The 27,689-nt window shown below is 37.3% G+C and overlaps 3 protein-coding genes across 9 annotated transcripts in view; all 3 read left to right on the top strand.

Annotated features, from left to right (window-relative positions):
- LOC119785033 (neuron navigator 1-like) overlaps window positions 1-2,510 on the top strand; it is a 101,951-nt gene extending 99,441 nt beyond the window's left edge. For all 6 annotated transcript variants that reach the window (XM_038287419.1, XM_038287418.1, XM_038287416.1 and 3 more), the window contains one exon: window positions 156-2,510. In XM_038287419.1, coding sequence (XP_038143347.1) covers window positions 156-251 — 96 coding nt within the window. In that variant the 3' untranslated portion in view covers window positions 252-2,510. The remainder of the gene's footprint in view (window positions 1-155) is intronic.
- A 1,158-nt stretch (window positions 2,511-3,668) lies between these two features.
- On the top strand, window positions 3,669-24,465 carry mybpha (myosin binding protein Ha). Of its 2 annotated transcripts, XM_038287432.1 has the most exons (14): window positions 3,669-3,914; window positions 5,559-5,618; window positions 5,812-5,874; window positions 6,913-7,047; window positions 7,450-7,617; window positions 10,817-10,905; window positions 11,000-11,195; window positions 11,472-11,611; window positions 11,718-11,877; window positions 13,639-13,775; window positions 16,030-16,216; window positions 16,304-16,355; window positions 22,782-22,816; window positions 23,011-24,465. In XM_038287432.1, the coding sequence occupies exons 1-12, from the start codon at window positions 3,704-3,706 to the stop codon at window positions 16,342-16,344; spliced, it is 1,587 nt and encodes a 528-aa protein (XP_038143360.1). In that variant the 5' UTR covers window positions 3,669-3,703; the 3' UTR covers window positions 16,345-16,355; window positions 22,782-22,816; window positions 23,011-24,465. The 2 variants fall into 2 exon arrangements, with proteins under 2 accessions (XP_038143360.1, XP_038143361.1); XM_038287433.1 differs by lacking the exon at window positions 5,559-5,618 and having other exon boundaries at window positions 23,011-24,458.
- A 1,936-nt stretch (window positions 24,466-26,401) lies between these two features.
- LOC119784994 (hemicentin-1) overlaps window positions 26,402-27,689 on the top strand; it is a 25,561-nt gene continuing 24,273 nt past the window's right edge. Inside the window, exon 1 of the mRNA XM_038287339.1 lies at window positions 26,402-27,600. Coding sequence (XP_038143267.1) covers window positions 27,570-27,600 — 31 coding nt within the window. The 5' untranslated portion in view covers window positions 26,402-27,569. The remainder of the gene's footprint in view (window positions 27,601-27,689) is intronic.

Here is a 27,689-nt window from a genome sequence, read left to right as displayed (position 1 = left end):
TTAACTAAAAGTGCTCTATAAATTAGTTGAACCACTTTAGCAAATTCAATACTTAAAAAATCATTTTAATTTTATTAACAGAACTAAATTCTTAAAGGAAATGGTGTTGATTGAATGATTTACTCTGCTTTCCTCTGTCTTAATGTGCTTCCCAGATGGCCATGTTGCTGAAACTCCAGGAATCCGCCAACTATATTGAGTCTCCAGAGAGAGAAGGCTGTCTGGATCCCAGCCTGCAGACTACACTCTGAGCTGGTGTAAACTGGGATTAAACAAGAGTTTAAAGGACTCTACAGTTAACATTGTTTTGTGCTCAGTGAGCAGCTTCAAAGCTAGTGTTAAAAAAAGGGTTTTGAATTAAGGGTTTGCTCTGCCCTGTTTCAGGAGGACTGGGAAGACAAACTGACAAAATGATGATTCTTTCTCTTGCCTCAGTTTTTCCCATATGAGTTTTTTTTCTCGTTTAATCTGCAAGTGCATGGTGAAAGGAAATGTATGACGCAAAATATTACAGTAACCCTAAAAATGACCCATGTTTCCCCTTTTTTTGTTCTTTTTTTAATAGCTACTGGTGCTCATAGGTTTTTGTTGAAGGCAGGCACTTCATTTCAGCTGATTGTGTTATCGGCTCCCAATGAGTTGGACCATCACTGGACAGCAGCCAAAATGCACTTTATTTTCTACTTTTGAAAATGGAATTTTAGAGCGCATAGTCAGTGAATGTGTCGAAATGGAGGAGGTGCCGGCATAGCTAAAAAGTGCAGTTTATGAGGAAATCCAGCAGGTGGCAGCATCTACTGGGCCCTGTCTCATTGTTTGAGTGGTTTGTCCTGATAAAGTGTTCACTAGGTTATGAGAAATGTAAAACACACATTTTTGAACATGGCCTTGAATGTTATTTTGGTGTTTACTGTAGATCAGTTTGCCAAGGTGTGCAGCTCTAAGAGGAACATGCATGGATGACTATCAACTAGACTCTGCAAAGCCTCACTGGTCTTAGTTAACTAATTTCTTTTCTGCAGAAATAAAACACAGATACAATAGCAGCTTGTTGATCAAGTCTACTGTCTCTGACTATGATTGCTTGCATTGGTGGGTTGTGTTGGCTGCTCTCTTATTTTGTGGTCACAATAGCAAGTCATTAAAAACTTGTGCACAGACTTGGCAGATTTTTTCGCTGGATATCCTTCTAGCCTCCGTCATCCGTATCAAAGATGCGGACTAAAGGAACCTATGTTCTGCTCAGATCACCTTTTAAACACATAGATGTGTTGTTAAAAAAAATAAAACTTAAGATGCTGATTTTGTAGGATTTTGTACTCTAGTCACCTTCATCAATCACCTCAACAGATAACATGCATTTCAGCATGGGAGCTATATAAGGCAGGGTACTCTGTGTTTACAGTGTACCCTGCCTGGCGAAGATGCGTTTCAACAAAATGACATCATGAATAATTTACTTCCTCTTTGCTCTTTAAATCACAAGATCTTTCTTCTCCAAACATAAAGAAAGCCTTTATTAACACATTAAGTTATTTTTCAACTAAAACCCTTTTCCCTATTTTTTTTTCTTTTTGCACAAAATATTTGTTAAAAATAAGAAACAGTATTTATTGCTCCTATCTGACTGTTATGTGATAAAGGGAGGTGAAGATGGAGATAATGGTAATGGAGAACTCGGTGCACCCCACCTCAACCCTAATGTACCTCAGACTGCCATATTCTATTAAGATGTTCCTCTGCTTTTGTTTGAAGGTATAAAAGTAAAATCCTGATGCCTAAGTCTATCTGTGCCTGAAACCCAGTTTGGCCTAAAGCTGCTGTCAAGCTGCTTGCTCCCACCTGGAGGCCTCGATTTGGAGGAGACATTCTCTCACCTACTCTGATGTCACTTTATAAAGCGGTGACCTGGTGTTTGGGTTCTAATCAACTGGACCTGGATGAGCTTTTTTGCAAATGTGATACATGTCAGAATTTAAGAATGTGCATCACGTATGGGCTGTTAGTGTGCAATTGGACAGTTTTGATCTCAAGGCTGAGAGATTTCGGGCGAGCAGTAAGATGTCCAAATATTCCTTTCATGTATTGGACCTACAGTACCACACTTTAACCGTATCAGAGCGAAGATCTTTTTATGACTGGGACTCTTCCTCTTTTTGTTTTTGTGTTGTTTTTTTAACAGAATCATGTTTTTCTTTTTGTTTTGTTTTCTTATATTTGTAAAAATGTTCTCTCTTTTGTACATGAATGACATTACTATTGTAAACCTTGTACATAGCCACTGCATCTGCGACTACAATCACTGAAGCGAAAAGAGAGATCAAAGAAGAGCTTTGCCCGTTGATGCAGAAAAAAAAGGACGTCCTCTGATTTTTATTGTCTTCCTCCTGCAGGAAGATGCACTTGGATTAAAAGTGGACTTCATGAAATGTCATGTCTCAATAATCTCATAAAATTCCATATGTCTAACTTTAAGCACTGGACATAATAAAGTCATGCCATTTTTCTCACCAGTGACTGTTGATTGGAGGTTTGCACCTTATTGCTCACTAGGGGGCATCATTGAATTGGGCTTGTTCTGTTCTTTTGGTTAGTTTAAAGCTAAATGCATTTCTGCAAAAAATCATATCAAAACAAACGCCTAAAATCATTTTAAAAGATCTCTTTCCTGACATCTGAAGAACATGTTTGTAAGATATATTCAAATTAGTTCTTATGTAGCTCAAATATTTTCTGATTGCATATCAGAACATTTCAGAAAATCAAAATACCACTAAGATAATTTATGTTATTTGACAAAAAAAAAGACTTATTTTATGTAAAACTGGTTTATATTTATATTAATATGTTAGGTAACAATCTTAGGTCAAATCAATTAAAGTCCTTGAGTCTGGAGGAACAGTACAGAACCCAAGCTGTTTTAGATGCAGGGTGAGGTTTTCACAGTCAGTGATGCTCAGAAAGCCATGATATCTGATGATGTTAGCTGACAGTCCTTCACAGTTTTTACATGTCTTCATGCCGCCTTCAAGCTTTTATGGAGATGGTTGTTTCACTCCCCACCCTACTGCTAAACGAACCAAGTCCTGCTTTATGGTATCGCTTTGCTTGATTGGCCAGCTGAGCTAGAGCGAACCTCTACTGATTGTGAAGGAGATGAACAGTGCATACAAGGTGAAGACCACAAAGGAAGCAAATTAAGTTCACTAAACACCTCAGCAGAACCACTGGTTATTGTTATCTATGGTATTCTTATCATAGATGTAATGTTGCCTTGATACTGCATAAGCCATTCTAGACCATATTAGTTTTCATTTTTCTTAAGATAAAAAAAAAGTGCTGAAAGAATTTTGTTTCTCCAGATGTAAAAAAAGAACAAAATACGAAAATAATTATTGGAAAAAAAAAAATCTACCTCTCTGAAAAATTACATTCTTCAGCATTCAATCACTTTTGTAGAAAGTTATAAAATAGCATCAGCCTGTTCTTATTTTTTATATAAAAAATTTAAATAAAAATTAGTAGAACTGCTTCATTTGTATTTCAGCAACTGTTGTTGCCAGGAAGAAGACAAGTAGGGATAAATACAAGAGTTAGTAGGGGAGGTAAGTTAGGAGATGGGTGGAGTCCCCCCCCAACACACTTTATATGTTACTGAGGACTCCTCCCAACCCTCATACAGATCACTGTCGGTGTGTCAGCAATGCCTAGCAAACCTGCACCTATTAAAAAGTCTCCAGCCAAAAAGGCTGCAGAGAAAGCACCTGAGCCTGCTCCAGAGCCTGAACCTGCTCCACCTGCAGAAGCTCCACCTGCTGAGGCACCAGCTGAGGCAGCAGCTGCTGTTTTTGAGGAGGAAGCAGCTCCTGCCGCCCCATCAGGGGACACATCTACAACTGAGGGAGCTGCTCCAGGTAGAAAACATCTGGAAATGGAGGGAAAGGGAAAGCTTGACTTGTTACTACTTCAAATATTTTATTTAAAAAACAATAATATATGATATCATGTAAAAAAAAAAATGAAAGGTAAAAAAAAAAAAAAACATCTTTAGAAAACTGACATCAGCTGTTGTTCTGAATTTACAAATATAAATGTTTATATATGTGTGCAGGTGTGTGTATCTATTAAATATTTATAACCATAAATATACTATGATTTAAGGGAATGTGGATGTAGTGAAATGAAGTTCAGCTCAAATTATGGGGTTTGTTGATAGTTTTTGTTTTACTTTTCTGTTTCAAAGTCATCATTGTTGAATGGGTAGTTAGATGCTGGCATCTTGGTTGTATTTTTGTATACTTAAGCTAAGATTTCAACCATTTTAGTACCAGATCCCTTAAATGTTCCAAACTAAATATTATTCTGTACAGTAGGTGAGATCTGTTCTGGGTTTGACCCACTGGTGTCAATAGCCCCACTTGGAGGAGACTGAAGGGGATCTTTAGATTGCTCACTGAATGTCTTCTATTTAATGTTTAGACTTACGGTAGACAGATTTATATGTCATTTTGTTTAGAAATTTCTTTTAGAACAGCTCTCTGGACAATTTCATTTTTATAAAAGTGCAGCCTTGAAAAATAGTAAAAAAAAAAAAAAAAATTATATATATATATATATATATATATATATATATATATATATATATATATATATATATATATATATATATATATATTTATATAAATATAATAAAATACAATACAATAACCCACTTTACAAAACATTCAGCAGTCTAATGGCGGTGGGGAAGAAACTGTTGGTAGTTATAATGGAATTATGTTGAGAAGGATAGTTCTCTATAACTGTTAAAGAAGAATGGTAGTAAAAAGTTATTTATTTAAAACATAATTACCACTGTTTTAGTTTAGGCTGTGTTGTAAAAATATTTAAATAACAAGCATCATCATTTTGCACCAACAAGCATCAACAAGTTTTCATACTCATGTTACAGGGAAGGTAACTGACTATGCAAGGCCTCCAAAATTGTTATGATGTAAGTTTTTTAGTATCAAAAATATGCTGAAAATCTTTCTGACAAGGCCTCTATGATGTGATTCCCAAGGTGTCTGATGATCTAAACATAGATCTAAACATAGTTACACCAAATATATGTGGCTGCTGTCAGTTGTCGATGGAAGGAGTCTTTAGTTAACTCTGTTTGTTTGTGTTTGCATTTATTTTCTGCTGTGCCATAATTCTCATCACTAGACTTCATGGCTTATATTTTATTTATTTAATAGATTAGCTGATCCAGATTTTAGTTGCTAATCACAATCTGTACAAAACTGATAGCAAAGCCAACGACACATGTCTTATGAATGAACATCCAATAGTTCCAGCACTAGTCGTAAATAAAATAGCAGTTTGATTGCAAACTTGTTTCTTGATCATAAATTGCAGTTTTGTTTTTAAGCTTTTTCTGCTATGATCTGTGCAGCTGCTTTCCTTTAGTAGCTCCTTGTTGTTTGGAAAACTAAGAAATGTGCTGATTTTTAGTACCACTAAAAAATGAAACATAAATCACTAACTTGCTTTTCTGAATGGCATTTTAATGATAGCTGCTGCTCCCATTACTGAAGACAGCGCTGCTCTTCCTGACACAGATGCTCCAACAGATGGTAAACACAAAATTAAAATAACATTAACATGCAGCTATGCTATGAACTGGAAATAGTGAGTGGTAATGTGATTTGTGCTTTATTAAATTCCTGTTTGGTGCAGAATCAAAAACAAGTCTTACACTTAGAGCATTAAGAACGTACAATCACATTAGTTTATATGTTAACTTTTTTTTTTCTTTTTTTATTACAGCTGCTCCAGTGGAAACTGTAGTTGAGGAGCCTCCCAAGGCCCCCACTCCCCCTCCTCCTGCAGGTAAACTGTCAGTGTCTTACAGTTTGACCTGCTTTCTTCTTACTTTCTTCTAAAACTTTTTTAGTTTTTTGTACACATGTATTTCCCTCACTATAAACAAACATGCAAATTTCCTTTTGTATTATATACACTCTTTTATATTCTCTGTTGTATTTTTATCTTTAATGGCATCTTGCTTTAACCTTCCCCTTTGTACTCTATATAAGCTACTTGAACCAGAATATCCATAAAGGAGTAATCCCAAGGGATAGATAAAGTTAAGCCTAAATCTAAGTCTAAGTTAAGATTACAGCCTATGTCAGGAGATGTCCAGGTTCATGGAGCACAAAGATCACACCTCTTCATTCAAAAGCTTCAAACCGCTAAACTCCTTGTGGCCTTCAGAATTTCTCAAGAAAAGGGATAGAAAACGTGGGAAAATAGTTTCCATGGCGGAACAGTCACATACGGGCCTCAAAGCAGAGGTATAAATGACGCCACCAGTTGACTCCCAGTCAGTTTGGACGTTCTTGAGTAATAATTATCCCTTTTTGTCTTTCAATCCAACTGACTGTTGAGAGAACAACACTTTTTTTGGCACAATTGTGCCAAGTGTAGCTTTTGTGTTTCACATAACATAAAAATAGGAGGCAATAAGACAAAATAAACAACCCAAAAAGAAAAATTCAGCTAAAGAAGAATAAATGTTGAAAAAAGAAGCCCTACGGCTAACCAAGGTGAAGCTGGTTTGAAATACTTAGGAACTTAAGTTTGAGATAGGAATTAAAAAAAAAAACGACTCAAAATTTTTGAAAAAACAAATCGAATGAGAAAAAGAGCAACAAAGAAAACGCTGATAAACTATAGATGTCAGTGGCATCAGATTTGTTTCTCAGTTCAATTTTTTGCTATTTAACTGACATTCTTGTAGATTAATACCTCTTGATGGGGTTTATGTAGTGAAACAGTGCACTATTATACAATGCAACTGTGTTGTGACAAAGGGTAAACAACCTCTTAAAGCTGTTTTCCTCTCTCTAATCACCCTGTACCATGCAGTCCCCAGCAGTGCTCCACTAAATGTATCTGTAGAGGATGTGAATGACTCCAGCCTTACCATTAAGTGGAAAACACCAGAGGCTGTCGGTAGCTCAGGCTTGAGCGGATACACTATCGAGTACTGCAAGGATGGGAGTAAGTGTCTGTCTGTGAGTGTGTTTATGAGTGTGAGCGCAGAACTTGTGAGTCTGCACCTGTCTCCAGAGCGTCAGAAGGCAGAGAGATTTGTTGCTGGGCGCAGACCGTATAGGGTAGACGTAAGTTCACTGGCTGTCGCTGTATCCTTTGACACTGCTTTTAGAAGTGCTTGTTTGCTCAGATGACAGCCTGCCATCTAAAGTTTCACCATGCTGGTTCTTACTGTATGTTCTCGTGGATAGCTTGTTTCTACAATTGTGTTGACAGGTGATAAACCATTAAAAGTGTCTGATAACACTTTGGAAAGACATCCTTCAGACAGCTTTTTGATGCAATCGTTACATAGGAGTTAAAGTGAAAATGAATCCACTCTAACACAAACATTGTGTTGCTCTGCAGCAACAGACTGGATTGTAGCTAACGAGGAGTTGACCTTGGCTGACCGCTACTGTATCAGGGACCTGACAGCTGGGGACCTGCTGCATGTACGCGTCGTGGCCGTAAACCCAGGAGGCCGCAGTGAACCTGGGGTGCTTCCAGAGCCTGTTCCAATCCGTGAGATCCCTGGTGAGTCATTGTCAGTGTTAGACTACTCACATTCTTTGTGCTTAACTGTGCAGTTTTACTAAATTTCAGGCAATAAGAGAAAAAAATTGCTAGAATCATTTTTTTATATTTTTTTTATTTACCTGGACATGAATGCACCCTTAGAAAGAATCCCATAGAAAACTCTATAAATGCAACTCTATGAAGAATATTTACTGGTGTTAAACCAATCCATATATTTTTTTTTCAAGTTTTCGCTCGTGCTCAGACCTTATGACCTATCCTTAAAATACCCCTCCTGCAAACAGAGAGGTGGAGACGGTATTAAATGTGGACCTCTGATGGGCTGCACAGATGGAAAGACGTAAATCCTACAAGTGCTGACAAGTGCTTTCGTTGGTCGTATATCAATCTCTCGCTTGCATGTGTCCAGAAGTGACGGCATGTTTTATAATGAAGAAAAAGGTTAACCACTTAGATGTTCTTTCTAGAAGCATTTATTTATGTCTTTTAATGAACAGCAGCAGCTATGACGGTCATGTTCTAAGGACTTGGCCTGGTCAGCAAAGAGGGTCAAAATCAATTTGTTTCTTTAAGGTGTGCGCAAATGTGTCGAGTGATAAGGAAATTATATAAAAGTAATAATTGCTGAGATGTAAACATTGGGCCTATTGCAAATCTAAGGTGAAAGCTCAGACATGCCCGTCTGAGCTGGGTACAGCAGAGGGAGATTCCAGCTTTAAGGAGGTCAGCACTATCAGTACTAAGGATGATATATTGCTAGTCTAGTCGGGCATAAGGAAACATTTGGGTAATGAGCCTCTTGGCTGCCATGCACTTTACTGACACGGACCTCGTCAGTACCCACCTTCAGCCAATTTATTTATGTACTGCTTCTCTGGCTGTCCTTCATTCTAACTCAGGTATGGCCTAATGACATCATTCATGCGATATAAATAGGTTCACCTTATGCAGCAGATGGAGTCCCCAATTTTCCATTTATGTTACCCTTCAAAAAATATAACTTTTTTAAATTTTAGATATCTTGAAATATAATCTTTCAAAAGAACGGTTCTTAAAATAAAACCTGAATAAGACCACACTTATATATTCTATGTATCTTATCTTAAAAGGTGATGTGACGACTTTACGTGCTTTGTAAAAATATTGTGGCTCATTATTGAGCTTTATCTTTACTTTTGTTTTGAGAAGTTGTTAATAGCAATGGTAACCTTTGGAATCTATAGTCCTCAAATCTATTTGTAAGCTTTTATGATATATAGCTAAGAAGTTGGAGAGTATAAAAAAGTATTTGCATCCTAACATATTTAATTTATTTGTTTTCTTTCTGTAAAAACATCAGTTGCAATCAACTAATTCTTAATGTTAATGTTAAGATATAATGTCACCAAAACCAAATGAACATGTCTATTTATCATCTTTTGTTCCCACAATTTTAAACATTTCTTTAAATGTACGTCAATATCAAATGGAAACATGCCTAATTTTAAAAGGTGCTTACTTAGTAACAGATGGGACTCTGCACCAGAAGTGCTAATCTTTGCCGAGGTCTTTCCATTTCAAAGTGAGGTATGGTGCTAAGGATCAGGATGTATATTGTATTTCAGAAATCTCTAAGCTGTTTGCGGTGCTTAAGGGCCAGTATTTTAAAAGTTATAAAAGTATATAAATTTCACTCAATATGTTACCTTCTGTTCATTTTTCATGCGTAATAAAAAAATCATCATTGTTACTAATAAAAGCAGTGAACAGACTGAAGACAAACTTGAGAGGGTATTCACATACGTGTTGACATACCCAACTTATCCACTTTCAAAGACAGAGCTTGCTGAATATATTCTCTGCATGTGGTTTAAACCATAGGGAACACATTGAACCTTTGAGGAACATATGACCATCCAAACAGAAGTGCTGGCCAGCGGAGGGAAGCGAAACATGAGCCTAATTAATGGATTCTGGGTGGCTTGTTGGTGTTAAATTCAGCTCTGTGTCAGTCACATATCGGCATGCACATGCCGATGAAAGCAGACTTGTCCAATATGCGCAGAAAGCCTCCCTCAACATAGATACTTTATCTCCAGACAAAGACTGATTATGTATTATTTGTAGTCCAACTTGCCACCTTGTAGATTCTGCAATTCCAGTGACTCTTCTGGGCATTGCTGGCAGGTTTGGTAATTAGAGGGGCTCAGTGTTTGAGCTGCATCTGGGGCCAACCTGAGCTTCCTGGGAAACGATGGCTTCCGTTGCCGGATCCCAGCATTATATAGTAACAGTTGTAAGGATAAAGGGTGATGATGCATGTCGGATCAGAGAGTGAGAGAGAGCGAACATGGAGCACAGTGAGGACGATGAGCATGAGACTGATGGGGTGTGAGAAAGAAGGGAATTTTAAGTTGATGAGAAGAAATGGCACAGGGTTTTATATGTCGTCTAAGCTCATCTGACTTTTGAGATATGTGCTGCTTATGCAGGATTATGTGAGACATGCTTTTCTCGACCCTATCCGGAACAGCGTAGTTAACATACTGGCTTCTTAGATGTTACAGAAGTCCCAAGCATGATGTCATTTCATCCATATATCAGTATGCAAGGCAAACTGCAGCAGCACATAAAACTGACTCTAGCTGTGATATTAGAGCTCAATGGTTAGTTAAAAATTATGACATCTTCATTTCTTTGCACAAGGTGTAGAAGAGGCGTGTGGGGATTCAGCCAAGGTTTTTCTTTCACTTAAGTTATTTAAGGCACTGCTGGATGAAGGGTCTTCCTTTTTTTACCTCTCCTTGCCCAGATACAGTTTTTTTTTATAAACTTCTCTCAGAGCACATAAAACTAGCCATCCATAATTATTTGTAGTCATGTTAAAATGTGCAAGGAATTAAAAAAATATGTACGGTATGTTCATTTGAGGAAAACTGTTTCTCAAAGAATTAAATTCCACTAATATATTTCAACAGAAGCACATTTAGCTATCCCTGTGTGAGCTTTCCCTCATTTTGTCTGATCCATTTAGCTCTGTGTCTTGTTGATTTGCCATCCTGAGGCAATGCAACTGCACACGACTAAAGAGGAAACACAAAACACTTTCCAGGATTAAGTCTAGAAAACTGATACATTTTGTGCAGTATTTAGGACTGTAAACTAAAGGGGAGACCATTGAAAAATAAAATGTATATTTTATATTGTTTCATTTTAGAAAAACCCAAGATCCGCTTGCCTCGCTCTCTCCGATCCTGCTACGTCAGGAAGGTTGGAGAGCAGATCAACATTGTCATTCCGTTCATCGTAAGTTGCCAAGTGCACATTTACATTTTAAATCTTTAAACCTTAAAAGAAAATGCTGTATATTGGGAATTTTCTGCTTTTTTAAATCTCTTAGGGGAAGCCCAAACCTGCAGTGTCCTGGCTAAAGGATGGCCAACCTTTGGATAAAAAGAGAGTCAACATCAGGAACAGTGACTTCGACAGCATCATGTTCATCCGCAGTGCTGAGAGGGATGACTCTGGCATTTACGAGATGACATTAAAAGTGGAGAGCTTTGAAGACAAAGCAACCATCACCCTTCAGATTGTTGGTCAGTCTAGTTTACCATGGTTCATGGTTACAACCCCACTGAGCGCACACAAATGTAAACACAAGAAGCATGTTTATGGAACTTTCTGAGTCACTCTAGACAGCAATGAAAATGCTCTCGTTTGACTGATTGACACACAGCTGTTCCTGTTGAAAGCATAGCATAAACAGCGACCTTTGACCCTTTGTTTTTTAAACCTTTACCCTGTCACATAAACAGCAACTCAGCTATGATCTGAATCTTTTATGTATCACTGACCCTCGTTTACGTCCTCAGACCTCCCGGGTCCACCTACGAGTGTGAAGCTGGTAGATGCATGGGGTTTTAACGCTGCACTGGAATGGACTCCACCAAAGGACAACGGAAACTCAGATATCACTGGATACACTGTTCAGAAGGCCGACAGGAAAACTGGGGTATGATTTGTGTGAAGAGCTGCAAAAGCAATACAGCAAAGGATGCTGGAAGTGGGCGTTATTTACTTGCACACCTGTAAACAGTCTGCTGTGTGTCCATCCACAGGAATGGTTCACAGTGCTGGAGCATTACCATAGATTAACAGCCACCGTGTCAGACCTAATCATGGGTAACTCATACTTGTTTAGGGTGTTTTCTGAAAACCAAGTTGGAAGGAGTGAGAATAGTGCTGTTACCAAGAATGCAGCAACAATCCAAAAAACAGGTAACTCTTTGGCTGCATGCAGTCCTCTCATTCAAAATGTGTTTATATGAGTATAGCTTTACAGTCAGCACTTGCGGCTTCGTTAATGAGCTGCAGTTAGTCATTTAGTGTCTGAAGTGAATACTTGAGGAGCGAAAATGACCTTGGCACTGCTTTAAGATCTAAGTAGGTGCCTGTCTTGGCCAGTGTTCAACTATAATTGAGATTCATTTTTAAAGCCATAAAAATATTAATACCTCTGACAGAGCTGTGTGTGTGTGTGTGTGTGTGTGTGTGTGTGTGTGTGTGTGTGCGTGTGTGTGTGTGTGTGTGTGTGTGTGTGCAGGAACAGGTTTATGCATAAACCTGTCAAGAAAAATGGTTGTGCAGTTTATCTATATAAGACTGTATAAATGATGTGGGAGTTGTCCATTGATGCTGTGCACTAAACCATTATATGAACATTGCCCAGATAGTTATTCCGTTATATTACAACTAATGTTGCATTAATGCAAAAAGTGTGGACTCTAAATTTTGCCTGAGGCTTCTAAAATGGACCTCTATTTTTTTCTTTTTTCCTTTTGCTGTGAAAAATAGATAATAAAGAAAAACTTACAGTAGCCATTGCCATAGGATCAACTACATATATTTTAAAGTTATTGTGGAGGATTTGCACAAATTTTTTAAAACACCCACCCTCTCCACTTTAAAGAAAAATGCCCATGGACAACCCTGTAACCGCTCCCAAGAGGGAACGCCCATTAAATGCGTGCGAAAGTATGCACAAACCCATTTCTCCTTGTACACGCTCTATTTAAAAGTTGCTGTTCTCATCACTCAAACAAGCTTACTGTGTCCGAATGTCTATCCTAACCCCTGAATCCCTCAATCACTATATAGAGTGGGGACTATATAGTGGACTTTATAGCTAACCCAGTTAACTTACTGTTCAGACAGATGATCACTGCTTTTTGCTCCTCATTTGACACGTAACTACTCCTCCAGCGCACTGTGCCTCCACCATCTTTGCTATTAGTCGCTGCTGTCAGGTGGCAACAGCGGGCCCCTGTGACACCAAATCCCATAATGCTTTGCAATGAAAGCATGCAAAGCATTCCAGGATATAGCTTCAGTGAGCTTCAGTGACTGTCCGAAACCGTAGCTCACCACGCCTGAATGCGCAGAATAAGATAGCTAACGAGACAAGCACGTAGAATGGCCTTATGTAAACATATCACCAGAATGATTTACAATTAGGAGGACCACCTATTTAGATGGCCCACCCGGAAATAACAGATCGTCATCTATACCTTTAAGCCAGATTGTGCTTGTTGCCTACAACATTAGCTCAAAGTTGTTGTTTTATCTCTGATATATTGATAGTTGAAATTGACATAATGACCAACAAATAACATATAAAGCGTTGTGGGAGTGTTTGCCTAGTGGGTTAGAGCAGTGCACATGTGCTTTGAGAATGTTGCAAGTTACTCCACTCTGGGTTCTTAAGCAAAACCCTTAACCGCACACTGCTCCCCAGGCGCCACATAATAGCAGACCACTGCTCCCCAAGGGGCATGGGTTAAATGCAGAGAGTGAATTTCCCCATTGTGGGACAATAAAGGGAGTTACATTAAAGTCACAGGTTGCCCAAGTAGTTCTGATAATTATTTTGTTATTTGACAAATTCAAACCCTTTTTAGAGTGAACACTTGTATAAATACTCTATACTCTATGTTTTACAAACCATACAATGATGAAATAACAGTTGTGTGTTCCATATAGGTATTGTCTATAAACCTCCTGAGTATCAGGAACATGACTTCAGCGAGGCGCCAAAGTTCACTACACCTCTCATCAACCGTGCAGCCACTGTGGGATATACTACCAAGCTGCTGTGTTCTGTTCGAGGATGCCCCCGAGTAAGAAAATAAGTTGATATTATGAATAGCGGTTCATAGATATTACGGTAGCTCTCCTTCGTTCAGAGACTTGGCAAATATATGTTCTTGAAATACATCTTCAGTCTTTAAAGATTCAGTCGAGAAATACACGGTAAAAGTACTTTTCTTATATTTCCTTCAAGTAATTGTTATAGGGAACATATTACATTAAACTGTTAAATATTAAATTATGATGTGATAACAACATATGGCTGATTATTGAATATATGTGGAAAAAATGCATTTAATAAACAAAAAAAGAAAAAAAAAAGCGATGAACACACATCTAGAGTTAATTTGCTGAGTTCTGAGGTGCTTTATGTTTGATATTCTCTTTGCACACCCTCAGTTTGCTTGCTTTAAATAATCTGTAAAGACTGTATGCGTTTGAAAATGTTCATACCAATCTTTGAAAAAGAAATGATTTAGCATCTTAATTATTTCAGGAATCAGTAGCAGCTGGAGAAAAATGCCTTACTTGGACTCAATCTGCTGTCGTTCTGTCAATTATAATGAGTTGAACTTTAGTGCCTTTGGAGTGCAAAAGGTAGTGGCAATATGACTTTAAATGCTTAAACTGTCAAGTTGGTAACCAGAAAATGGTACGCTGGTAGATTTCATGCATGCAGGTAATAGGAAGCTGCCTCCTAGAAGTAGCCTACTGTTGTTTCATCTGCTCCCCTTAAACACCTGCTGTTCCAAAAAAATATTCACACAGAAACATGTATTTGTCAGAATCTATTGTTATTTCAATAAAAGTTTTGGCTGAATTTATTTAATATTGCTTAGGTCATAAATCAGAGAGTCATCTGGTCTAACCTAGGGAGCCAATCTATTTCAGTGATCTAGTCTTGTGCCAGCTGTTTGTAGTGAGCAGGGAGCAGTCTTTCACATGTGACCATTTTATTACATACGGTACATCTTTAGGAGCTTGAAATCTTTATTCTATTTTAGTTTTGTGCAGACATTATTTGCCTTCTGCTGTATACTCTCTCTCTCTTTTTTAACCCAGATGTAATCCTTTACCATCCATAAATCTTTGCTTAGTACTAAATGTGTTGTTTTTATTTAGCCTTTGCTTAAATAACTACTCTTTGCTGTCTGGAACGGATCACAGGGCCAGCTGAATTTGCGGCAGAGAAATGTTTCCAATGTTCTGATAAGCTGTGCTCTCTGATAGAAAGTTACACATATGGAGGAAGAGGCTACATTAGGAGCCTAAAGAGGAACACAAAAAGGAGCCCATGATAAGAAGTTAAGCTTGATGTACTTTTATGTCTACATGGACATGCTGCTTATTCACAGGAGGTCCTATTTTTATCATCCATTCAGGCTGCAGTGTGCTTCCCTTATCAGTGTTAGTGACAGTTACTGTTCATTTTATCTCATGGAGGTAGAAGAGAAAGGTGTCTTTGGGAAACCAGTTGTCTCTGTTATCTAAATGAGATTAAGTGTACAGACATGCTTGTACTGAGGCACAAACACTGTTTGCATCCATGTTTCTGTTATATCTAGACAGTAAAAGATTTATATCCACAGTAAGAGTAAAGTGGTCTGAGTAAAATGTAAACAGTTTACTGGAGGTATATTTTTAACAAAAACTCTTCGTTGTCAATATAACGTTTTTTACATTTCATCACATTGCAACCACAAACTACCAATTGTTAGGATTTTATGTAATAGACCAACACAAAGCACTGCATCATTTACAAAATACATTTTGGAGAAATTATATATATGCGTTTTCCTTTTTACTCTTATCCCCAAAAATACAATCATGTGCAACAATTTTCTTCAAAAGTCACCTAATAAGTAAAGCTTGATAAAACAATACACTATGCTTTGGTTAGCTGCAGTTGGAACACTGTTGCATATATTTGTGGCATATTTGCATAAAATTTTTTTATTTGTGAGCCAAAGTATAGGGGAACAATCAGGAAAGCTAGCTGTATTTTGAATATTTCTCTATTTTCTAGAAGTTGAAAAATTTTTTGTAAACATTGAGCTAAAAAGGAAATGTATTAACAGTTATTATAAACTTCATGCCTGTACATTGAGAAATAGTCTGTCAAAGTGTCAGTCATAAGGGCTTGTCAAGCAAGCCTCATGGGGAGCAAAGCCTTCCCAAAATTATGTCATAGGACTAAAAAAAAAGACCACTAATGTAATAGAACTAAAATATATATATATGAAGAAAATGATAACTTTATTAACTTTCCGATTTAATTTGCAGCCCCAGATTGAGTGGTTGAAAAATCAGATGATTATCGGAGATGACCCCAAGTTTCGTAAGATTTCTAATCAAGGCATCTGCTCATTGGAGATCCGCAAGCCCTGCAGCTTTGATGGTGGTGTGTACACCTGCAGAGCCAAGAACGCTCAGGGTGAAGCTGTGGTCTCCTGCAAACTGGAGGTCAAACGTATGTACTTGTATTTTATAAAAAAAAAAAAGTAATGCATTCAATTGTAAAGAATGACTGACTCCAAGTATCAATCTCTCCAAACAGAGGTCATTCTTCCAGACGCTGCCAAAGAAAAAGGAAAATAAGAAAAACAAAGGTAAGGATAGCAGGGAAACAGAAAATCATAAGTAAACACCACTCGTTAAATATAACTTTTTTTAACTACATTCTTCAATTTAAATATTACATTATCAAAAAATACAGCTAAAATAAATACATTACAAACATGATTAAAATGTCTTAAAAGTTCATTGACAATGAGTGAAAACAATATAAATAATACATGGATAACTTTTGTGATGATATTAAAAACTAAGGGACTACTGTTTTTTTTTTTTTTTTACTAGAAAAAGAATATTGACTTAATTCACATTTTAAGACCAGACATGGGTAGAAGAATTTCCTTTTGGTAAAACATACTCTTTAAAAATAGTTTTTCATAAAGCAAATACTAGACGGGATATATAGATGTTATTCAGCTTAGATAAGGTCTCATTTTCCCATCCAAAATTTCTCGTAAAGAAAAATTAGCATCGGTTTTTGTATTGGTTTTACATTGAAAACTATAAATGAGACGAAATATTTCTGTAATGCATGGACAGAATCTGAAGACCAATAATTCTGCTGACCAGGCGTTATTAAGCTTGCCTTAATTTTTCCTTTTCAATCATTCCTGTTAATCTTTTGTCCCTGTAAATGTCTTTAACCCTTGATCCGGATTTATGCTACGTTCAGATTGCATGCGTTAGAGGCAGCAGAAGCAGCTAGTTTATATGCAAAGGCAATGGTTAATGTGCATCAAGGGGCAGAAAAAGGTCCTGCAGCACGTTTTGAGCACCAGGGAACTGAAGCAGTGCGCATGAGCTTCTGAGCATCTGATGCGCGGGATGTGCTGCAAAAGTAGTAGAAGCTGGAGTTGGAAAAATTTAGCTTTTGCTATTCGACTCACCACATCAACCAGTTCAGAGAAGCTGATCTGGAAGCTGGGGGAGAGACAGACACAGCACTGCTGATGCAGATCGCTATGATCACACATCTGAAACAGTTTATTAACACCTAAATTACCTTAAAATGTCAAATTCTGCCGGCAAAATATGTTCGATTTCATTATTATGGTGCCTGTAGTTTGGATTATGTGTTTGGATTATTATGAAAAACGCCTTCCAGCCGCCGCGAACAGTGGTGAAAAAACCCAGAAGAGGCTACCAGGCAAGAGGCTGCTGTTGAACTGGATTCCAAGTGGCTGAGCACCACTGGTGTATGGGGGTCTGAGCGGCTCAGACAGCAAATTAATAATTGAAGGCAGAATCATAATCTTGATGAACTGACTGCACAGATTAAGTTTTCAGGTAGACTTTCTCACTTAAAAACAAATTAAAACAGCTTTTTACCCACTTATAAAAATAAGATAAAGTTAGACCACTCATTGGAGAGAAGACAGTAAGTCATTGATAGACACATAGGCTAATTTGACTGCAAAAGGTGTACCACTATTCTTACTGCACTTTATTAATACTTTTCTGTTTAACATACTGTTTTAGATAAAACTTTATTTCACTTCAATCTTGTCTGACCAATTTGCTAAAGAAAACTTGGCCTCAGCAGCATGACTTGTGGGGTAAAATGGAGAAAACCTGAAACAAATATTTAGAAAGGAAAGGAAATCTGAAATAAAAATAAGCCATGTGCAGGAAAGTAATGTAACTTTACTTATATATTTTCTTATCTCTTCATACCATTCACATATGTATTGGACTTAGGAAAACGCTTTATAAATGTGGCTGCAGGATAAAAACTGCTTTTGAGCTCTGCCTGTTCCTGAGCCGCACCTGAAAGTTAGAACAGTCTGTGTGTAAGATGAATCCCTGCATCCTGTTGTGTAAAATGATGCATTCACTCAAAAGCATTCTTGGCATCAGAGCATCTTATTTACATGCTAAGTCTATAACGGACAGAGTCAATAAGCATCAAGAGGCCCTGCATCACTCCTGAGCTTTAGGGGAGAGGCATTGTGGTGTCCGATGCTGGAGTTCAAAAATCTGAACTTTAGCAGCTTAACTCAGACCATCAACCAATCAGAAAAACTGAACCAGGAGTTTTCTGGGAGAGAGATAGTACATGCAAGCCATGATCACTTCTGCAAAACTACCAGTATATGACAAATTCATATAATTAATGGGGTTAAACTCCACATATTTTAAAAGCCAGACATCTGTGATCATTATTAAATCACTAAAACATATACTTACTGAGCAAAACTACAGCAAAACAGTTAATAAATGCCCACATTAACTAAAAATGTTAAAACCTGCCAACCAAAATATTCTAATTTATTTTTGGGCGCTTGCTATTTTTACCACAAGTTTAAAAAAGGCTTTATATTCACCTTTACCTGCTACGAAAGGCAAGAGGATGTCCCTGAGCGACTGGGCGACTATCAGAACAGATTATTAAGTAGGATCATAATCTTGATGAAATGATTGAATATATAACGTTTTAAGGTGTTTTCTCTCAAATATTTGTTAAAACTATATTTTTACAGCAGATCAAATCAGCCACTCTGTTGAAAGCAACAAAAGAACAGAGCAGCTCAATAGCTGGAGTGGCGCGTCGAACATCCTGAGCATTTGACCTCAAAATGCATCAGTGTCCAAGTTATGGCAATGCATGCCTTTTGGACATTTAAAACTGTGTGAACACAGCCCTTCTCTGTGGTGGAGGGAAAGTTGTTCCCTAAACTTCTCAGTTCAGCCTTAACAATCCTCTGCAGAGCCCTTCTCTTGGCAGCAGTGAATGTACACAATGACACATGTGCAAAGAACACTCTCCACCAAATAGTGATAAAGATATTTCAGGGCAGAGCTCTGGAGAACAGCTCTCTAAGGAAGTAGAGACACAGATGGGCGTTCCTGACCAGACGGACGTCTTGGCACTCCAAGTGAGTTCACAGGATAAATGCACACCCAGGCAGCCTGTTTGCAGCTAGAGACCATATCCACACCTGCTTGTCAGAGGTACATGCAATGAAGAGGATTGTTTTCCATTCTAAGTCTTTCTGTTTTCCATTCTGTTTTCCATCTTAGTCTTCTTCACACAAATGCAGAGGTTATTCTCTACACCACTGCCAAGGGTGTTAGACATCTACCCTGTATATGGACTAGTTGTTTGTGATGTGCTGTGTCATTTCCAAAACTTACTATGTGACAGCTAATATGCATGCAGAGTAAAGGAGATGTTGCTATGGATACTGACAGTTCGAGATCTAATGGTCAGAAAGTGATGTTAAGGCTATAGTTTGGTATTCATTCAGGTCTTTCACTGTGGAGCACTTGGGGACAGGGACAATAATGGAGGACTTTAATCAGGTAGGGACAGATGTCAGTGACAGAGAGGGCTCATACACCAACGTTCCATATTGCCTTAGTACCCGCACTGGGATGTGGTTAAAAAGATGGGCCAGTCACCAAGAGGTTAGTTTGGTCCTGATGGGGATGTTAAAATCCTCAAAGTGGGCATACAGTAGAACCTGTTGAGTCCATCTGGCAATGAGGGGTCCTTGCAGCTCTGATGTTATAGCCCATGATGCATTTGATGGCCATCCACATGTGCTGCAGGTCATTGGTTGTGTCACTTGATCACCAAAGATCCACCAATTCCTGGGCATATATGAATTTAGCCCTCGCAATGCCTACAGTCTTTTCCTCCCTTCTCAGACGGCTGCTTGTCCCTGTCCTGAACACAGCATCCCTAGCTTTGAGCAGAGCTTTCAACTCACCATTCAGCCAGGGTTTCTGGTTTGGATAATAGGTTAGAGATTAAACAAAGAACAGAGGGGTTGTAATCTATGTGGCCCCCTCTCTGAAGACAATTTGTGCTAATCTGTGCAATGTAAACAGCCCTGGTGGACAATGGCTGCATTAGCTCCAGGTAGGATGTAAACAATGATAAGAAATAGAGATAAATTGGTTAAAAGTTTTTTAAAGCAAATGAATATAGCAGTTGTTTTGATATCAGTCTATTCAATCCGCGACAAGTGTTGACAATAGCTTCTGGCTGATTATTGGAAAAGATATAGATTTTTCTTCAACCATTTACATAAGAAAAATGACACAATGATAGCAAATGTTACACATGTCTCAAATAAAACAAAAAAGATACATTAGCAAATTAAACAAAATGTGGACAATAGCTAGCAAATGGAGGGGAGTGGCTATGCAATATCTTCACAAGATTTCAAGGCATGGTTGCTGAAAGCACTTTTGAATCAGCTAACACATGCACGTATTGGCCGATTAGGGATACAAGAAAAAAAGCATAATTATTGCTCAGAAATATTGGCCGGTTGATGTGTTGCTCATTCTCTAGTGAAGACCGCTTTATTCAATTCCATTGGCAACATAGCATTCTGCAGTCATATATTTGATTACCTCTGACCAGTAGCTTTATACCAGTCCATAGTTTGTACAACAACCTTTATTCATGCACATACAAAGTCCTTCTCCCAGTTTTTCTACTGAGTTGTGATCACACTCGGAATAACTTCGAATAACTGATGACTGTTGATCTACGAGGCTGAATCTGGCGTGTTAATGTTAAGCCAAGTTTCTGTTAGGCAACCAGCAGCAAAATTTGTCATATCTGTGCAAACACGGCTCCAGAAGTAACATGTCTGCTTTGGTATCCAGAGACCAGACTTGGCCAAAAAAAAAGGTCATAGGCTTCCTAGCCTTAAGGTGTTAAGGCCAAAACGTCTGCCAGCTTCCCCCTTTTCTAATTTTGGGTACGTTTCCTCTTGAGTGTTTCTCCCTGCACTTCGCTACGGTAGACTGATGTCCTTTAGGAGCTGCTTTCTACCCAGTGTGGATTTCATTCAAGGGGATATATTAAACACCAAACTGTCCTTGATTGACATCAGTTCGATTGAGTTATATTAGGCCACAAACTTAGCACTTAACAAGCACCTAAATTCGCCTTAAAGGAATTAAAATGAGGCTTGATTCAGGTGCTGCAACAAACAAATAATATTTAGAAGTGAACAAATTATTGATCACTTGGGAATCCCAAAGGGTAAAGAAGTAGCTAATAACTGACATAAGAGAAGTCATTAGTGCTGACCAAAGAACTCCCCTCAATTGAATTTGAGCAAAATCAGTCCACACTAAGGCACAAATAACAGCCAGATGTATTTGAAAAAATAAAAATTACTGGCGACCTGTCCAGGGTCTACCCCACCTTTTGCAAACAGACTATCAGAGATAGGATTGGCCCACCGCGACCCTGACAGAATAAGCGGAGAAAATGGATGGATGAAAATGTACATTGCAATGATATATTTTGCTCCATTTAATGTACAGTTACTTTTACAGGACCCAGTGTATTATGGCATAACCACTGATTTCAAAGTAGTAACAATAATGCACACTAAATGCACACTAAATGCAGATTATAACACACTTGGGAATCCCAAAGGGTAAAGAAGTAGCTAATAACTGACATAAGAGAAGTCATTAGTGCTGACCAAAGAACTCCCCTCAATTGAATTTGAGCAAAATCAGTCCACACTAAGGCACAAATAACAGCCAGATGTATTTGAAAAAATAAAAATTACTGGCGACCTGTCCAGGGTCTACCCCACCTTTTGCAAACAGACTATCAGAGATAGGATTGGCCCACCGCGACCCTGACAGAATAAGCGGAGAAAATGGATGGATGAAAATGTACATTGCAATGATATATTTTGCTCCATTTAATGTACAGTTACTTTTACAGGACCCAGTGTATTATGGCATAACCACTGATTTCAAAGTAGTAACAATAATGCACACTAAATGCAGATTATAACACACTCACATCTGAAAAATGTAAAGTCCTTCAGACTGTAAGACAAAAACATCAACCGAGAATAAAAAGAGATTCAAAATTATAAAATAATTTTCATAGAGATGCCCCATGATTATAAAGCAATGTGATTCAGTGGACTAAATGAATGAGTCTGGAATTTTTTCAGTCAAATAGAATCATTGGTTGTGTTTGGGTGTTTTCCCACCTTTATTTGCAGCATTCCTCCTACAATTACGTTGACAAAAGAGAAATCTGATGCCAAATAATATCAGTTCCTAAAATGCGGAAGTCTTTTTAAAAAGAATGCACAGAAAACAGTGATACATGGAAGGCACCCTTAGGAGAGACAAAGGTTTAGACATGGACCATCTTTAAGTGGGAAGGTAGCAGTGATGTTAGATCAGAGATTCACAGCTTCTAAAAATGACTCCAGATGATTTGACAAACAGCCAAACTCATCACATTACCATGAGTTGAAGGCCAAGAAGACTGCTGTGAGGAGAAGGAGAGGCTATGAGGGCAGAAACAGAACCAGATAATCCTTGGGGGAAAGTGAATCCTTGATCCAGCAGGAGTTTAAGGCCTTAATCCATGCACATTTTAACAGAACATTCTTGTTTAAAGTGGATTTTAACACCCCATTACTCCATTTAAATCTTGTCTTTAATCATCCATCCCACAGCAATTTAAAGGAACAGCAGATGTCTTGGTCTTAAGGTGAGTTTAAAGCATCTATTTTCTACTTTGCTTGAAATTAACAATTGCATTTTGGAATCTGTATCTTGTAAGAGCAAGACAGCTCTTATGTGCATGTGTTTTAATTTAATATCCTCTGAATTCACAGAACTAAAATGTGAAAATTATTATCATTTGTTGAATTCCTCTCTATATTTGTCTAATCTTTCTTTCAGTGTTAAGAGTATGTGTGGAGATATAGCGGCTGGCTGGGAAGAAGCATGTAGGCAATGAAGATGGGGAGAAGGCAACAAGCCAACATCCAAATATTTATTTACAAACTAACGTCTTGACAACTGCTCTACTTATAAAATGCAATACAGGCTCATTTTCAGTGTTAGTTTAGATGGAGATGTGTATGTAAAACTATATTTTACACTTTTACCTGCTTGTGTTTAGATTTAGCCTACAATTAAAAAAAATACATTTATTAAATGGGCTAAAGCAAAACCTCATCATGTTAATTAAAAGTGTATTTTATTACAAGTCATGTGGGTTATGTTGTGTCCTTTAAGGTATGTTAAACTGAGCAAATTAGAATTTTGGTGGACATTAATATCTCCTTAAATTGGAATATCATTGAAAAGTTTATTTATATTAGTAATTTAATAATAAAAAAGGATATTCATTTCATACAGGATTACTTATTTTGATATTTATTGTGTGTTTACTTGGTTTATAGATACTGAAAAACCAACTATATAGTTTTCATCAAATTTGATTATATAAGACCACATCATTATTTTTATTTTCTATAAAGGACTGATTTTTTTTTAGCCATGTCATGGGCTACACAATTATGGAAAAGACTGATAACCTGACAGTCACTCTTTATGACATATACTCATAAGGAGGATAAGCCTGAAAGATGAACATGTAGTAGATACAGAAAAGGCTTTTCCTCCAGGTAAAGGGCAAATCGTGTTTCCTGAGTGGTCATTTGGTGACAGGCTTAACGGAATGACTGTGTGCTTGCTTTATAAGTCTGTTTCCATACTAGTAATGATTTGGGGAAAACTGTAATTTACTTGAATTGGTCCAGTGTGTTTTATCAGGTCTATAGTGAACAAAACAACCCATCAGATCATCTAAGAGTACCTCATGATTCCCACGAGCTTTATATAGATTTTTATTTAATTTTCCAGCTTAGCCTCTGTTCGCACTGCTAATATATACCAATTTAATGAGCATAGTATGACTCTGTTTGTACAGCAAACAATCTCCTCTTACCTAAACTCCATATACTATGATTGATTGTAAAGAAGAGGACTAGAGCTAAGCAACTACCAACAAGTGTAGGACTGCTATTAAAGCAACCCTGGCTTCTACATCTGCAGGCACACAGGTTGACATTCTCCCTGCTAGTCTATGGATGCAGGATTTCACGCAAATCTGTTTTTGTAACTGTACTAATTTCATATAAATTTTTTCAGTTTCTATGAGCGGTGAATCTCTAATTAATGGAAAGTAATAAATTAAAATTTGCATTAAATTCCTGAAAAACATTTTAATGATATTCTTATTGATCGAGATACATCTCTGCTAGACTTAATCTGTTGGCTCTAGAGACAGGTCTAAAAATCACAACTTCCTTTTTAAGCAAAAGAATAAACTGTTGCTCCAGTTTTTAAGTTTTGTTTGATGTATTCTTTCTTTGCAGAACAAGCACATTAAAATAATATATACTTTTTTAAAATCTCTTTTTCAAAATACAAGTAATTTATCAAATATTGCATATTATATTAAAGAATGACTAAAGCAATGGAGGAAGAATCACATGTGACATTAAAAACAAGCTTTGGATTTTTTTTTCCTTTTTTTTTTTTGATTGTCATTTTGTGTTGGTAAAATCAGGTAGTGGGAACACTGTGTCAATATACTATTTCACAGCAAATCCAAAAGTATTAAAAGCACAAAAATGATGCTAAAACACAATACACATGCAAAGGAAAATGATGAAAATTGTGAAAATAACTGCAAGTTAAGAAAAGCTGAAAACCAGTGTAGGGACAAAGGAATAATGAAGTAGTCCAGACCTCTAGGGGAAGTCAATCATTAACTCATATGGGGTCAGAACACAAACATTACCATTGCTTGATTCCTAATACCTCAAATTGTAGCTCCAACCTCCTACCTCCTATCCCTTCAGCATTCACGGTGTCAAGATAAAAGCACTATTCACAGCAGGGAAGAGGCTGCTAACTGCTGTGCTGAATCCAGAAAGCATTCAGCCTTATGGAGGTCATTACAACACAGAGTACATGGATGATGATGATTGCATTGGCCGTTATCTCTCTTCAGAGAGTTGTAGTGAATGGCTAAAGCATTTTTTGTTAAACTTTGTGAGGTTTGCTGTGGCTATACATCCTGTCAAACAAAGGATTGTGGGAAAGCTCCTTGTGGCAGCTAGGGATGTCAAGAAGTTCCTATACGAAGTCCACTTGCACCAGGAAGCACACTGCTTCATGGTCCTAGCTTCTTCCCAAATGTCAGCACTATTTGGACAGCACTTAGGGTTAACATGGATGCACTTCTGTCATGGCTTAAGTGTTCTTACTGATTTGAGTTTTTTCTAATGAGCTTATCACTCACTCATTCTTCTGATTCCTCCAACAGATCAGCGTACATCACACACCATTACTCACAGTTGTCATAGCTGAATTAAAAAATATACATTGTCAATCTATTACAAATTGTTAAATTTACAAATTAATATGTGGCATAATGTGCTCAACTAGTCATCAGGAAGTCGCTGATCGCCGGTCCATTATTAATGTTTTATGTAAAATACAATTAACCATCTGAGAGGACTTAATCTGCTTTGTCACTCCACCTCATCATCTTTGTCGTCATTTTTTATATCCATCCATTCATCCATTTTCTTACACGCTTGTCCCAAATGGGGTCGCGAGGGGTGCTGGTGCCTATCTCCAGCAGTCAATGGGCGAGAGGCGGGGTACACCCTGGACAGGTCGCCAGTCCATCGCAGGTCATTTTTATATTTATTCCAATATTGACTTTAGACAGATTTTATTTGTCATTTTGTTTACACAAGTGTAAAACAAAAATACATTTTGTTTGGAAACAGCTCACTGGAAAATTTCATGTTTTTAAATGTGTAAAAAGATGAGCATACACATGACATAAGTCTGATTTGCAGTGAAGGACAGCATGTTTCCACACTAATTCACAAGTTTCAGGCCTTAACCAGACCCTAGGTGTTGCATGAGTTGATGATCAACTCCCCTTTCTTGTGTAAGTTAAATTTTTGTGTTTACTAGTATCATTTTGTTTTTCTTTTTTTTGCACGTCTCACTTTTTTTTTGTAGGACTTCTTGAATTTGCTGTGAAATAATTTATTTACATGGTGTTTGCACCCTTCCCTTGTCTCACAGCAGGCTAAAAGCAAACAATTTATGCTTTACTCATTTGGTTTGTCATTATTAATGCCCTGAAAGCAGTTTTCATTAACTGGAATAGTTAAAAAAAAACAGCTTTAACTTGTTCTGCTTTTTTTACATTAAACAATATAATTTAACATATTTTGATTAAATAGAATATTATGTCATTTGGTATAAATTTACTTTTAAAATGACTTAACTGTTTATTAAAGCAGCAGGCAGAGAATATTGGACTGCTAACGCTGTGTGGCAATGTAGTTAATAGATTATAATTAATTCATCAAGATTCCTTATCACAACAAACTGATCTATGTTTAAAGGTGTGAAATATATTATAAATTATAATACTTGCTATGAATAGCATTAGCAGGTGGCTCAGATTGAAAATTCCTTCTAGAATGCATAACCCACCAAGTGATTTCCTGTGAGATACTGACGCCTTGTGGTAGATTTGATCATTTTGTAGAATGACAGAGGAACGGAAACTTGCTGCATCCTTGCGCCTAGACAGACAGGAAGTGTTTTTTTTTTTTTGTAAATAACTTTAGCAGCAGTCAAACAAACCTCACACAACAACATAATTATAGCTTACTTTACTATACATCAACACTTAAAATAATATGTTTATTCTTAAATAAACTAAGAGATAAGCAGAGTTTTCTTTGAAGTTGAAGTTGTGGGTTCTATATTCTGGTCATCAAAAAAATATGAAGAGCAGTTTGTGGTTATAGAAAGAGCTTAAAAGCAGGCAGTCATTTCCGCTTACATGCCTAAATAAGTTGCAGGGACGCAACCAGAGTATATCTGCAAACTGTACTCAGATTGCTTTTAGAAAAGGTTTTGCTTTCCATCCTTTATATCACAGTCAATGCAAATTGTTTCCTTTAGGAGGAATTGATAATGCAGCTCATATTTCAATTCTTATTTTAGAAAAAAACTTTTTTTTTATTGTTCCACCTTTGTCTCCCCTCAACCTGTTTCTCTCATATTAAGAAAGGATGAATTCAGCATCAAAATCACCAAAACAACTGTTCTTTCAATTCCTCAAATTCTCTGTCGGGTTTTAGGAACAAATCAGCATGTTTAACACTCAAACTTTTCAGTGTGGTTCACCGACAGGAAACGTTGCTAAAGCAACAGAATTGGTCTTAAAAAAAAAAAAAGAACAGCAGATGTCAGAGTAAGAGGAAATTTGCTATCCTGAGGTGAGATCAGAATTTTTTTTTGTACACCTTCTCGACTGCAAGCTTATTTCCTTTTACTGCGCCTCATTGCCTGGCAGTTAAATTACTCAACTCAGTAACACAACCTCCACATGTGAAGCTCAATGGAAAATGTTGCTTCCACGGGTCTTCGCGCTTATATGTAAGTGTTTCAATCTTTGAAACAACATCCTTTATATCTTCAAAGGTTTATAAAGTTTATGCATATTTTATTTATTACTAATTTTTTTT

This window comes from Cyprinodon tularosa, unplaced genomic scaffold (assembly GCF_016077235.1).
Source record: "Cyprinodon tularosa strain WSP-4 unplaced genomic scaffold, ASM1607723v1 ctg239, whole genome shotgun sequence".
Taxonomy (NCBI): domain Eukaryota; kingdom Metazoa; phylum Chordata; class Actinopteri; order Cyprinodontiformes; family Cyprinodontidae; genus Cyprinodon; species Cyprinodon tularosa.
This window is presented reverse-complemented; position numbering and strand designations above follow the sequence as displayed.